The sequence below is a fragment of the Pristiophorus japonicus genome, chromosome 2 (assembly GCF_044704955.1).
Source record: "Pristiophorus japonicus isolate sPriJap1 chromosome 2, sPriJap1.hap1, whole genome shotgun sequence".
NCBI classification, from domain to species: domain Eukaryota; kingdom Metazoa; phylum Chordata; class Chondrichthyes; family Pristiophoridae; genus Pristiophorus; species Pristiophorus japonicus.
In genome coordinates this window covers 310,195,882-310,211,167 of record NC_091978.1, presented here as the reverse complement: position 1 = coordinate 310,211,167, position 15,286 = coordinate 310,195,882, and the positions used below count along the sequence as shown (strand labels likewise).

Here is a 15,286-nt window from a genome sequence, read left to right as displayed (position 1 = left end):
CGGGGGCGGGGGCGGGGAGCGGGTGGTCTGGTCCGGAGGCAGGGCGGGGGCGGGGGCGGGGAGCGGGTGTCGGGTCTGGTCCGGAGGCAGGGGGGGGGGAGCGGGTGTCGGGTCTGGTCCGGAGGCGGGGGGGTGGGGGGGAGCGGGTGTCGGGTCTGGTCGGGGGGGGGGAGTAGGAGCTGGCCGTGGGAGGAGCCTTATTCACGCAGCCCCAGTGAGGCCATTCAGCCAGGGCTAGGGGCTTCGGGCCCCTCCCACACAGTTCGGCGCCTGGAGCTACTGCACTTGCGTGCCCACTGTAGCGCGCATGTGCAGAGGTCCCGGCACTGTTTTCAGCGCAGGGACCTGGCTCCGCCCCCCCACAGCTCGTGCTGACTGCGCCGAGAGCCAGAGGACCTGCAAGTAGGTGGAGAATACCGAGGATTTTTTTAGGCGCACTTTGTGGCGCGAAAAACGGGCGTCCAGGTCAGGACTGCGCCGTTCTAGGCACATGTAGAAACTTGGGCCCTATAAGTTTATTAATGTCTTCCTGTATTTTGTTGCAGTCTTCCTCAATTAATTACACCACCAATTTGGTGTCACCCACAAATTTTGAAATTGTACTTCCGATTCCAGAGTCCAAATCGTTCATGTAAATGGTGAACACAGTGGTTCCTGCACTGAACCTTGTGGAACACCACTTCCCACCCGTTGCCAGTCTGAGTAACTTCTCTGCTCTCTGCCCGCTGTTTTGTAACCAGCTTGCTATTCATTCTGCCACTTGTCCTCTGACTCCACATGTTCTGACCTTAGTCATGAACTTCCTATGCAGTACGTTATCAAAGGCCTCTGGAAATCCAAATATATTACATCTGCAGCATTACCCTCAACTACCCTTTGTTACTTCCTCAAAGTATTCACTAAGTTTGGTCAAGTTTGATGTCCCCTTCTGAAACCCATGCTGACTACTCTATTATATTTTCAGTTTCCAGATATTTTCTATTGCATCTTTTGAATAAAGATTTCATTATCTTTCCTATCACCAATGATCTATTGTTTTTTGCACTTGTTCTATCTCCCTTTTTAGATATAGGAATCACATTCGCTGTCCGCTCGCACTATTCTCTTTTCTAGTGATTATGGGCTAGACTTTCCTCTTCATTTTCTGCAGTTTTCTCGGCGGCACAGCTCTTTTTCGGCAGAAATCCACCAGGCAAGTTTCCTCTTCATTTTTTAAAGAGTTTCGCCGACATTTTCAAAATGCCGCTGGGGAGTAGACCGCCCACGTGCATCTGTGTGCACTGCCAAGAAAACCGCCACAGTCCAAGTTTTGCCTCAAAGGTGACCCATATGTAAGATCGAAAAAAATGCCTACGAAAAACTGCAAAGAAAGGTAAGTTAAAGGTTTTTTTATAATTATAATTATTTTAAATCTTTCACGACGATTAAGTTAAAAAGGGTTTGAGAATGTTTTCTAAATTTTTATTTTTTGTTTCAGTGAAAAAATATTGAGAGTTTTCCCCCCTCCCAAGGTCCAACCGCAGCCTCGGTCTACATTTTGAGTACTTACCGTCCATTCTGGTAAGAACTGCCCATTTTGCCAAGTTTCGCGTTTAACCACCAAGAAACTACGTGTAAGATCCAACTTCTCGCTGGGCGGTATTTTTCCCTTTATGTAATTTTTCGCCAGTGTTATTTGAAGAATCTTAGCGGTCTTTTTGGGTGGCAATCCGGCAGTGGGGGGCTTTAGGGAGAGTCTAGCCCATAATCTATAATATCTCATCATGGTCACTGGGTCAAAATCCCAGAACTCCCTCTCTACCAGCATGCGGCAGTACCTTCACCACACGGACTGCAACAGTTCAAGAAGGAGACTCATAACCACCTTCTCGAGGAAAATTAGGGATGAGCAATAAATGCTGGCCTTGCCAGCGATGCCCACATCCCATGAACGAATAAAAAAAAAGTTTTATAATCTCTAAGTTTGATTAGTTTATCAATTATCTTCTCTTTTTCTATCTTATATGTTATTATATCTTTTTTGATGTTTTCTTCTAATGCCATGTCCACCATATTAGTCTCCATGGTAAATACTGAGGGAAAGTAATTATATGTCTTTCTTAGTGGCCCTATTCCTATCCTGATGTTTCTTTTGTTATTTATGTGTCTGCAGAATACTATTTTTGTCTTGTTAATTTAATTTCGTAGTTTCTCTTTGCCTTCCTATTTGTTTTTTTTTACTTTTTACAGAACAAAAGGATGAAAACAGTGGGAAATAAGTAAAAACTTCATTATGCCATTACATGGTAAGAATATGTGGATTCTCTGTTTTCTTGAATTCTTTTTTTAAGTAATAATCAATAAATGCCTGTATTTTACCTGGAAATTACATATAGGTCGGGCAAGATCACAAGATGGGCCTTTAAAATAGCCATTATGGAAGAGGGAGAGTCCTTTCTACGTATTCAAGTACAGTTTCTGCTAATATTAATGCCACTACCTTTATATTCTAATCTTCTCCAAGAATCATTGTCCATTTCAAACAGTACAGGAGATATCTCAATGCAATTAATGAAACCCCATAGAAGGAGAATGATGGGCACCCTATTGTTAGCATTTAAGGTGCAGATCCTCAATCATGCTTATTTCCAACTGAGTTTGAATTTGCAATGCTTATACAATAGGATATTTGTTTTTTTTTTAAATAGCAAACATTTAAAATAGTAATTTTACATTATCCTTACTTTACTTCTTTGAAACCTCTAATTTATCAAAACGACACTCAGGAAATTTGCTATGCGATCAGATATACAATGGCACATCAGTCAGTAACTTTTGTGGAAATGTGGAATTACTTTCCGAAGTAACAGTGGAGGAGGTGATCCTTTGTAGGAGTGTCAGTGCGAACTCAGTTTACCTAAAGGTACTCTTGCGGCACTTGCATCAGGGTTTATCCAAAAGGACAGCCATGAAAGGACAACGATTAGAAGAGTTGGGGCATAAACACCCATCATGTAATATCCAACTTGTCTTCTTAATGTAAATATCACTTCCACACAGGTGTAATATCCTTTAACAAAAACAAAGTAAATTAATAAATCCATTTTCTACAATACATTTTGCAATTAGCATACTAAGACAATCCATTTTCAAAGCAGAAAGGATAATTCAATTGAATGGGAATCCTGCCTTTATAGTTTCAACATTTTTGTAACAAGCTGGTCAGGGTCTTTCATATACAAATAATCCCAAAGTTAGTTACATTCTTCAAAAATATGGTGATTATATAAAACTGTGGTTTAGTGTAACATGAAAACAGTACTATACTTCATTTCCAACAGTTAAATTAATTAGTTAAAATTATCCACCAATAGTTAGGAAAGCTTAAATTTAGTTGCAATGATAAAATACCATAGGATACAAATTGGCTCTCAGTTTGCAGAAAACAGGCAAAAATGACCCATTTCGCTGGGCCTGTGTCCCATGAACAGCTGAAATATGCCCAACGCCATATAGGCCTCAGACGATTTTCAGGCGTCCTGGCAGCGGCCTTCAATGGGAATTAGGTCCACTCAAGATATTAATGAGGTACCTAATGTCTGTTAAGAACCTTTCATTTAAATTGATTGGCACGGAGCGGAGCAGCCATTGAGTGTTGTGCTTACTTTTTTAGTTCTTCATGCGGCCTCAAGGCAAATCATTTTTTAAAAACCTGACTTTAAGTGAAGCCGGTGGGGAAGCAGAAGTGTCTTCCAACTCCACAGCAATCCTTAAGGCTGCTGCCAGCCTATAACCACTCAACTCCACCCTCCCATTCTCCTACATTCTCTCATACTGAACCTACCAGACGGCTGCTGCCGGGGAGGCAGTTAACCCAATTTCATGTTCGTAGAACTGGTAATATGCTGATGAGGCCCAATGCCCAATTTCAGGTGAGTCTCGGGTTTTTGGCTCATACTCCCAGTGTGCCACCTATTTCAGGCCCAAAAACTGACCAAAATGAATTTACTATCATTTCTTTGACCGAGTAAATTATTTTGCTTAGATACTTGACTTCTAATAACAAATCTGATGTTCTCCACTGGTAACAAGAAAGGACAGGAAATGGAAGTTAATGTAAGAATGCAAAAGCAAGTTTCAGAACCTGAAGGGAGTGATTTTCAGCAGCTCGTTCATGCACTAAAGAGCCTCCAATATAGCCAAGGTGGTGCCCTGAGCTGGAACACCTCTTTAGCCTGTATTTAGCGCAGGATATAAACCATGCGCTAGAAGCGGCCACCCGGAGGCTCGTTAAGGGGCTGATTGCCACTTAAAATGCCTGCTAGCATTCATTAAGGAGGCTCCATGGCATTTTGGCGGCTAGCGTCGTCCTAATGCCCTCTCCTAACAGCGACCAGCAATTTGGGAGTAAACAAGGCATTGATGTGGATTTCAAGCGCTATTTAAAGGGATACTCACCATTAAATGTTCACTTGCTGCTGGAGCTGTGAAGAAGACCCTTAAAACGTACCGGGAGACTTTCTGGGACACTTTGTCAAGACTTCACTAACACTCAGGCAACGTCTTTACGCAAATTCTCTGAGCATTTCACCTAAAAATGGTAAGTTATGAGCTACTCCACCTTATTGGACACCTTTTAGGAGTCACCAGGAGAAAGGGAGTGCTTGGTCATGGGCATTTTGCTCGGGGTCCCCCTTGGTCTTGAGGAATTGGAGGAGATGAGGCTAGGTAGAGGAACACCAGCTCCTGCAGGAGAGAGGGACAGGAGGCCGATGAGGACGAGGTTGTGTCCTGTCCCCCTGCGGGTAAAGGACATTCCTCCTCTACCAGGACCACCAATGCTGCTTTGGAGAACCTGTGCGCCCGCTCCTTCAGTCCCTGAGCCATCCTGCAAGGTGCCGTTATGTGCCAGCCGGTATGTACCACACCTTCAGTTGGAGTGGATGCGAGGAGCCCACCTATACTGTTCCATGAAATTGTGTCTCATCAGCACTTGAATGCTAAAACTGCAGATTTCTGGTTTAGCATCTCCGGGCAAGTTCAAATTATGGTGTTCAGCAATAAGGACCCTAATTGTGCACTAAATCCAGACTTTCAAACAGCTTATTAGCATAGCACCCATTTAGCACCTGCTTACATCCTTTGGCCAAAATAACTCCCCAATTGTTTATTCTTGTCAAAAGAAACCTCATCGGGCATAAAGGTGACTTATTGGCTCAAATGTGTTTTTTCCCAAAACAAAAGGGTATAAGCAAGCGATTGGAATATTACAAAGTTTAGAGGATTAGATTAATCTAGCAGTGATCAAAAAAGTCTTAGCTAGTTTGATTTCATGATTGACAACCATTTCAATGTTCTGAGGAGAAAGACAACTGTCTTGTGTGTAAAATACAATGGGATAGATTTTCAACCTGCTGCTCTGATGTATAAATGGCATTGTGGATCATTCTTCCATTATTGAAACCACCCAATTGTAATTTCCACTGAAATTAATAGAAACAAAAATTGGAATGTTTCTGTTGTATAATGGCAGTCAACAACAATGCCAGTTTTACATCCGGGTGAAAAATTGAAAATCTACCCCGGTATTTTTTAAAACATTGCTTCATAATGTAGAAGCAGTGTGCAAGCAATCTTTGTACTTAATCTACTTGCTGATTCATTTAGTTATGGAATCACATGGAAAATATTCTATATCCATGCTCCTCTCATGGTTATGTTACTGGACCAGTAATCCAGAGGCCTGGACTAATAATCTGGTGACAGGAGTTCAAATCCCACCATGACAACTGTGGAATACAAATTAATTTAATTAATTGAATAAATCTGGAATAAAAACTAGTATCAGTAATGGTGACCGATGAAACTACCGGATTGTTATAAAAATCCTCCTGGTTCATTAATGTTCTTTCAGGGAAGGAAATTTGCCATCCATACCTGGTCTGGCCTATATGTGACTCCAGACCCACAACGATGTGGTTGATTCTTAACTGCCTTCTGAAATGACCTTGCAAGTCACTCAATTATATCAAAACCGCTATGAAAAACAGTAAGAATAAAACTGGATGGACTACCTGGAATCGACCTAGGCACTGGATTTGGCATTTTTGGAGTACCTTCACCACACAGATTGCAGCAGTTCAAGAAGATGGCTTACCACCATCTTCTCAAGGGCAATTAGGGATGGGCAATAAATGCTGGCCTTGCCAGCGACATCCACATAAGGTGAATGAATAAAAAAAATTTGGAGCTACAACTAAACTGTTTATCTCCTGGCCAGCTCCCACTTACTCGGGCAGGCAGCCACGTAGATGAGGCCTGGGAGCTAAAATACCCGGAGCCTCAAACTTAGGCCAAGCAGTGTGTTTTTACCCAGCCCACCCTCCGTCTGCCTCAAAACCCACTGGGGGTTAAAATAGACCTCCCAGCATGAAAAAACGGAGTTATGAAAATAGGCTAGAAAAATTTGGATACTTCGGCCTTGAAAGGAAATGAATCAGTGAGGGGGATAAGTTATCTGGACACATTGATTCAGGAGACAGTCACACCTCTTGGGTTAGGTAGTGATACAGATCTGGTTAGTGGTCAGTGAGAGGAGGGTGTGACTGAAACTCAGGCAAGTAAGGGGACCCCAGGTGCAGTGCTGGAGGAACCGCAGCCTTTGGCCTTATCCAACAGGTGTGATGAGATTCTTGCTGCCTGTGTGGATAAAATCAAAGTCTGCAGGGTGGATGAGAAAACTGACTATGGCGCCGTGGTACAGGAGGCCATTGAAATGTGAGGAGTGAAAAGGAAGATTGCAGTGGTAGGGGACAATATAATGAGGGGGATACCATTCTCTGCAGCAGCAACTGGGAGTTCTGAAGGCTGCGTTTCCTGCCCAGTGCCAGGGTTCAGGATATGTCCTCAAGGCTGGAGAAGAATTTGGAGTGGAAGGGGGAGGATCCAGTTGTGGTCCACGTAAGAATCAATGACATAGGTAGAAGTAGAAATGACGTTCTGATGAGAGAGTTTGAGGAGCTAGGGTCCAAATTAAAAAATAGGACTTCAAAGGTAATAATCTTTGGTTTGTTACCTGCGCCACATGCAAATTGGCATAGGGACAAGCAGATCAGAGAGTTAAATGCATGGCTCAAAGAGTGGTGTGGGAGGAAGGGGTTTCAATTCATGGGGCACTGGCACCAGTACTCGGGAAAGAAGAAGCTGTTTCATTGGGATGGTCTCCACTTAAATCGGGTTGGGACCAGCGTCCTGGTGAATTAAATAACAAGGGCTGTAGATAAGGCTTTAAACTAAAAAGGTGGGGGGCGGGGGGGGGGGGAGGCTCAGATGAGGGGAAATTCAGAAACCTAAAGAGAAAAGTCAAGGCAAAGGAGCAGTGTAGTGGCTTGGGTAAAAATAAGCAGAGTGTGAATGGTTGATGGAAGGTTGTATCCAATGGGGTTCGGCAGGGCTCAGAGCTGGGTCACTTGCTTTTTGTGGTATATATCAATGACTTGGACTTGAATGTTGGGGCTATGATTAATAAGTTTGCAGATTACACTACAATAGGCTTTGTGGTTGATAATGAAGAAGAAGAAAGCTGCGGACTGCAGGAAGATATCAATGTACTGGTCAGGTGGGCAAAACAGTGGCAAATGGAATTCAATCCAGATAAGTGTGAGATAATGCATTTGGGGAGGTCTAACAATGCAAGGGAATATACATGAAATGGTACGACACTGAAAAGTGTAGAGGAACAAAGGGACCTTGGAGGGCAGGTCCATAGATCTCTGAAGGTAGCAGGCCAGGTAGTAAAGGTGGTTAGAAGGCATGTGGAATACTTGCCTTTATTAGTCGAGGCATGGAATACAAGAGCAAGGATGTTATGCTTGAACTGTATAAAACACTGGTTAGGCCGCAGCTGGAGTACTGTGTGCAGTTCTGGTCACCACATTACAGGAAATATGTGATTGCACGAGAAAGGGTGCAGAGGAGAATTACAAGAATGTTGCCTGGACTGAAGAATTTTGGCTATGAGGAAAGATTAGAGATGCTGGGTCTGTTTTCTTTAGAACAGAGGAGGCCAAGGGGAGACCTGATTGAGGTGTATAAAATTATGAGGGGCCTGGATAGAGTGGATAGGAAGGACCTGTTTCCTTTGGCAGCGGGATCAACAACCAGCGGGCATAGGTTTAAAGTAATTGGGGGGAGGTATAGAGGAGTTATGAGGGGAAATGTCTTTACCCAGAGAGTGGTGGGGGTCTGGAACTCACTGCCTAAAAGTGTGGTAGAGGCAGAACGACTCACCACATTTAAAAAATACTTGGATGTGCACTTAAAGTGCCATAACCTACAGGGCTATGGACCAAGAGCTGGAAAGTGGGATTAGGCCGGATAGCTCTTGGTCGGCTGCCGCGGACACGATGGACCAAAATGGCCTCCTTCTATGCTGTAAATTTCTATGATTCTATGATTCTGTGACAGGAAGGGACAGGGAGTTTAACGGTGAAAGGGCATCAGCAAATAAGGTGAAAGCAAGGAATAATGGTTAAAAAGTTCAAATTGAAGGCTCTTTATCTGAATGCATGAAGTATTCGTAAAAAGATAGATGAATTAGTGGCACAGAGATAAATGGCTTTGATCTAATAGTCATTACAGTGACGTAGTTGCAAGGTGACAAAGGTTGGGAACTAAATATTCTAGATAATTGATGTTTTAAAAAAACAGGTAAAATGGAAAAGAAGCAGGGGTAGTGGGGATAGCCATGATAATAAAGGATGACAAAAGGACAGTAGTGAGAAAGGATCTTGACTCAGAAGATCAGGAAGTAGAATCAGTATCTGCAGAGATAAGAAAAACAAGGGGCAGAAAACATTGGTGGGAGTAGTTTATAGGCCTCCAAACAGTAGCTATACTGTTGGACAGAGTATTAATCAACAAAAAATAGGAGTTTGCAACAAAGATAATACAATAATCATGGGGGACTTTAATCTTCATATAGACTGGGCAAATCAAATTGACAAAGGTAGTCTGGAGGACAAGTTCATAGAATGCATTCACGATAAATTCCTGGAGCAATAAGTCATGGAACCAACCAGAGGACGGGCTATCTTAGATCTTGTATTGTGTAATGAGACAGGGTTAATTAATAATCTCATAGTAAAGGATCCTCTGGGGAAGAATGATTATATCATCATAAAATTTCACATTGAGTTTGAGAGTCGTAAACGAGAATAAACTTAAATAAAGCCAACTATATTGGTATGAGGGGCAAGTTGGCTAATGCAGATTAGGAAATTAGATTAAAAGATATGATGGTAGATCAGCAGCTGAAAACATTTAAAGAAATATTTCAAAATTATCAACGAATATACATTCGATTGAGAAATAAAGTGAGCCACAAAAAAAGTGAGCCATCCATGGCTAATTAAAGAATTGACTAAAAGGTTGATAAAAAGGGAAATAGAATATGAGTAAGCTAGCAAGAAATATGTCTCAGTCTCACCCCCTTGATTACAAGACCTGATTGCTGATTCGTCCCCTTGGAGGATAAGACACACCCAGCAGTAATTAGAACCGTCCTGCCAACGTAATCAGTGACTTTGCAAAGTGTAATTTGAGCCATTCTGACTGCTGACTCTGGACAGAACAGAGCTCATGGGTTAAGACCTTCGTCCAACCCTCCCCCGCCAAACAAGTTCCTGCCCATATCCTCCACTGCCCAAGTTTCTGACCTCCTTCCCCTGCCTAAGTACCTGATCTCGACCCCCACCCAAGTTTGTTTCCCCCTGCTCGAGTTCCTGACCTTTTCCCCCGGCCCAAATTCCCCCCCACCCCATGAATTCATGAACTTCTCCCAACAAGTTCCTGAAGTAACACCCCCCCTACCCCTGCCATAGATGGGGCATTGTGTGGGGGTCACAGATTGCTAACAGGTTTATTGGGTATGAAGTGAATAGTAACAGTGTCATGACTTCCGGATTTCGTCCAGTCTAATGATGTCACTTGGCACACCCGTACTGTGCTTTCCAAGAAATCAAGCGGGAGGAGAGGGAAAACGTGGTGCTGGTGTAAATAGGGTGGGGTTGGAAGAACGTGATCACGTTCTCGCTCTCAACCCCCCATTTCAGACCTGGATTACATTCTTTCCCAGTCCCCACTATGCTCTCCGTGCTCTTCCCCCCCCCCCCCTCCACCGAGTTCCTGACCTCATCTCTGAGTTCCCTCTCTCTCTTTCCCCTCTTCCCCATCCCCTCTCTCTCTCCCCCAGTCTCTCTCTTTCTCTACAGAGTCTCCCTCTTCCCCAACTCTCTCCCTCTCTCCCCAGGCCTTCGCTCTCCTTTCCCAGTCTCTCTCTCTTTCCCCCCACCCCCCAAGTCTCTCTCCTCCGCCCGCAGTCTCTCTGGCTCTCTCTCCCCTCCAGTCTCTCTGGCTCTCCCCTGGTCTCTCTCCCCTGGTCTCTCTGTCTCTCTCTCTTTCTCCTCTCCCCAACCCCCAGTCTCTCCCCCCGCCCCCCCCAGTTTCTCTTGCTCTCTCTCTTGCCCAGTCTCTCTCTCTCTCTCTCTCTCTCGCCAAGTCTCTACCCCCCAGTCTCTCTCTCTCTCTCTCTCCCCCCATCCCCCAGTCTCTCTCTCTCTCCACCACCCCCCAGTCTCTCTCTCCCCCCACAGTTTCTCTTGCTCTCTCTCTCTCGCCCAGTCTCTCTCATGCAGTTTCCCTTGCTCTCTCTCGCCCAGTCTCTCTCTCCCCCACCCCCAGTCTCTTTCTCTTTCTCGCCCAGTCTCTCTCTCGCCCAGTCTCTCTCTCTCTCCCCCCCAGTCTCTCTCTCATTCTCTCTCTCTCCCCCCCGCTAACCCTCCCCCTCTAACCCCTCCCCCGCCCTCTCTCCCACCTCCAATTTCCGCTCTCTCTCAGAAGGTCGCGAATATTTGAGTAGATAATCACAGTGATATTCTTGGCAAGGGTCCTGGAGATAACCCAAAAGCTCCAGCAGTAGCTGCAGTTCTACGTGATTCATGGTTCAGCCCCAACTCTGGCTTCCTCATATATCGTACTGAGCATGCGCAGCGGGATTGAGCGGGCTTGCGCAAAAAAGGGCGGAATCCACGGCGCGCATGTGCAGAAGGACACACTAATGTTCGTGCAGATAATCACTCCGCTGAGAATAAGGGGTCAGCCATTTAGGACTGAGATGAGACAACATTTCTTCACTCAAAAGATTTATGAGTCTTTGGAATTCTCTACTCCAGAGGGCTGAGAATGCTCAGTTGTTGAGTATATGCAAGATAGAGATCAATAGATTTTCAGATATTAATGGATTCAAGCGATAGGGGGATAATGCGGGAAGGTGGAGTTGAGGTAGAAGAATGAAATTAACGTCGGGAAAAGTGAAATTTACGCCACAGAGATTGGTAGATATATGTGGGCAACTTTCTTTGTCAGCGGTGAGCGCCGTCATTTTGCTAGACAGCAAAATCTGGCCAATGTTTCTGTCCTTCTTTGGAAAAAAAGGCAGTCAGGTGAAAAGTAACATTTTGTAAAATTAAATAAGAACACAATGTGAATTTATGCAGAACATTATAGACTTCAGTGAACAGTTCCCCTAATTTGTCAATGATCTACACTATCTACTTTGATGGTTTCTGGGGATTCAAAGCATTAGTGGCTGGAGATATGCTTAGGTCATTAATGCATATATAGGATGCTCCAGAAGATCCCTGGTTACTTACATAAACCTATTTGGATTGTAAAACTGGACAGGGCACACTGTAGGGAAGATACTGCAGGTGACAAAACATGAGAATACATTTGAAGGATCATTGTACGTCTTACTGAGAATAAAATGGAAATTAATTTCATCTCATGACAAGACAGTTTAGTTCGGAAAAAGGATCTCTCCTTTTAAAAATACTGCAGCTTTGAAATTATGCTGTGCACATATTATCATGCAAGTGCTCAGCATATTTTTATATAATTCCTTTGGCTATTATTTTAATGGCGTCATTAACCTGTTTACTTTAATGTCTCAAGTAAATTAGCAGTCAAAGGAATAGGACGCAAACAGGTTTCACTGGATGATTTCATGGTGTTTGAGGTCTTTATGTATATATTTGGAATTTCTGAACAGGACTGAGCATCAAACCCGGCTGGAATTTGAACAAAAAACAAACCTTTGTATTTTTTTTAAAAAAACAGTCCCAACAAACTTTAAACTGATAGTATGTTTATTCTAATGTTTGGATTTTAACTGCAGCTGCTCTGATTTGGGAACAATCCATATCTTATATGTTGAAACCAAATGGAGCATCCAAACTGAGACACTTGCAATGTAGTCTCTGTCCAAAGCCTTTGCCATCAAAATGTTGTACCAAAACAAATTTGTAAGATTAATACGAAAAATCCTCACCAGTGCCCTTATAATACTTTGTGCAGTTTCCATACTCAGTATCCTCCTCTTTAACATCAAATTGTGGTAATGAAATTTTCTCCATCTGAACAGGGTTTTTAGACTGCCAGATGAATCGAAGGTCATCTGTGGTATAACCAACTGTAAAGGAAAGAAAATACTGGTACACACAATTAAAGAAATCGATGCAAATACTGGAAATCTGACGCAAAACCAGTAGCCCTGATTTTCTTGTTGGGCGCAAGGGAAGGATGGGACTCCTGCTCACCCCTTGCCTGCAACCCTGATCCTAGCCCATTTCCTGAAGTCAAGTTGATTACATAACATAATCAGGGTGGGAACCAGGGCCTTTTACAGCACCTCTACACCACCCGAGCCAAATGGGGCAAGGGAAATTGCTGCAACACTTGCTGGCTGAACGCATCAAAAATGTCAATTTTCTAAATTTGGACTTTCCCTAATGTTAATAGATCACTCTGAAATCAACTGCACTGACAAACCACTCATTTAAATTGGACCCTCACGCCGCCCCGCAAATGGTCATAGAAACACTGGACACGTGCAACACAGATGTTGCTGACACCCAGCTTTTCCCAGAACACAAATGATGAAAAATAAATTGTAAGATGTTGGCCCAGAGTTGGTTGAACGTATTAAATGTCTAACATGACTTCCATTGGTATCAAGTGGTGGGCAGCTAACAAAACAGCTTCTCACCCCATTTTCGTTCCCTGCCTGCTAAAGGTATTATTGTTTACTGAAGCCAGTTAATGTAGAAAATACACAAAAGGCTAGTAAACTGAGTTCTGACAAAGGGTCGGCATCCAAATACTAATCTATATTTTCTCTTTAACAACGCTGACAGATCTGCTTTGTATTTTCAGTATTTCCTGATTTTTTTTCAAATATAAACTAAAGAGTACAATTCTAAAGAGGGTGCATGAATAGAGAGACTATTCATGCTATATGTGCACAAATCATTGAAGGTGGCAAGGAAGGTTGAGAAAGTGGTTAAAAAAGTATACGGTATCCTGAGCTTCAAAAATAAAGGTACAGAGCACAAAAGCAAGAAAGTTATGATGAACCTTTATAAAATGCTTGTTTGACCTCAACTAGAGTATTGTGTCCCATTCTGGGCACCACACATTAGGAAGGATGTGAAGGCCTTAGAGAGGGTGCAGAAAAGATTTACAAGAATGGTTCCAGGGATGAGGGACTTCAGTTACGTGGATGGACTGGAGAAGCTGGGGTTTGTCTCCTTAGAACAGAGAAGGTTGAGAGGAGATTTGATAGAGGTGTTCAAAATCATGAGAGATCGAGACAGAGTAGATAAACTGTTCCCATTGGCGGAAAGCTCGAGAACCAGAGGACACAGATTAAAGATGATTGGCAGAAGAACCACAGGTGACATGAGGAAAAATGTTTTTAGGCAGCGAGTGGATAGGATCAGGAATGCACTGCCTGAGAGTGTGATGGAAGCAGATTCAATAATGGCTTTCAATGGGAATTAGACAAATACTTGAGGGGAAAGAATTTGCAGGAATAGAGTGAAAGGGCGGGGAGCAGGACTAGATGAATGCTCTTGCAGAGAGCCGGCACAGAATTGACAAGCCAAATGGTCTCCGTCTGTGGTGTAACCATTCATAAGAACATAAGAAATTGGAGCAGGTATAGGCCATTCGGCCCCTCGAGCCTGCTCTGCCATTCAATAAGATCATGGCTAATCTTCTACCTCAACTCCACTTTCCTGCACAATGCCCATATCCCAAGATTCCCATAATATCCAAAAATCTGTCGATCTCAGTTTTGAATATACTCAATGACTGAGCATCCATAGCCCTCTGGGGTAGAGAATTCCAAAGATTCACCACCCTCTGGCTGCAGAAATTTCTCCTCATCTCAGTCCTAAATGGCCGACCACTTATTCTGAGACTGTGAGCCCTGGTTCTAGACTCCCCAGCCAGAGGAAACAGCCTCCCTGCATCTACCTTGTCAAGCCCTGTAAGAATTTTGTATGTTTCAATTAGATCACCTTATTCTTCTAAACTCTAGAGAATATAGGCCTAGTCTACTCAATCTTTCTTCATAGAACAATCCCCCGTCCCCCCGCCCATCCCAGCAATCAGTCTGGTGAACATTTGTTGCACTCTCTCTATGGCAACTGTTGTGTATGGAGAAAGAGTCAGACTGAACACTGAGCTCAAAGTAAAGTGTGATCTTAGACTTTTATTACAGGTCTCCAGAGTGCCACTCAAACCTGTGAGGCCTCCTTAAGTACCTGTGCTCCCAAGGGATTATGGGATCCTTGGGACTTCAGGGGATGAGCTCTCTGGTGGCTGCACAGAGTAAATACAAGCCCACATATATAACATCACTCCCCCCTCAAAGTCAATTGTGTAACTATTTACAATGTTGATCATCTTGGTGTGAAAGCTGGTGTTGTTGAATCACTTGTTGGGTCCTCGCTGGACTGCTGTGCAGCTGGCCTTGCTGGGCTACCTGGTGTGTTGGGCCCTGCAGGGTTGCTGTGGATGATGGGTTCTGCTTCGTGGTCAACCGTGGTGCCGGTTGCCACTGGTGTGTATGTTGTGGGATCAAAAAAGTTAGGGTCCAAGGTGGGTTGCTCAGGATAGTCCATGAATCTGAGTTTGATTTGGTCCAAGTGTTTCCGGTGAATGAGTCCATTTGAAAGTTTGGCCCAAAACACCCTGCTCCCCTCTTTGGCCACGACAGTGCCGGAAGCCACTTGGGACGTTGTCCATAATTTAATACAAACACAGGATCATTGATTTCAATCTCGCATGACACATTTGTGCTATCATGGTAAGCACTTTGTTGAAGCCGCCTGCTCTCTACCTGTTCATGTAGATCAGGGTGAACTAACGAGAGCCTTGTCTTTAGTGCTCTTTTCATGAGCAG

The 15,286-nt window shown here is 43.7% G+C and overlaps 1 protein-coding gene across 2 annotated transcripts in view; it reads right to left on the bottom strand.

The window, feature by feature from the left end:
- The window catches only part of glrbb (glycine receptor, beta b), a 246,645-nt gene that overhangs the window by 99,134 nt on the left and 132,225 nt on the right, over window positions 1-15,286 (bottom strand). For both annotated transcript variants that reach the window (XM_070865245.1, XM_070865246.1), the window contains exons 7-8: window positions 12,368-12,508; window positions 2,897-3,049 (exon numbers count right to left, since the gene is read on the bottom strand). In XM_070865245.1, coding sequence (XP_070721346.1) covers window positions 2,897-3,049; window positions 12,368-12,508 — 294 coding nt within the window. The remainder of the gene's footprint in view (window positions 1-2,896; window positions 3,050-12,367; window positions 12,509-15,286) is intronic.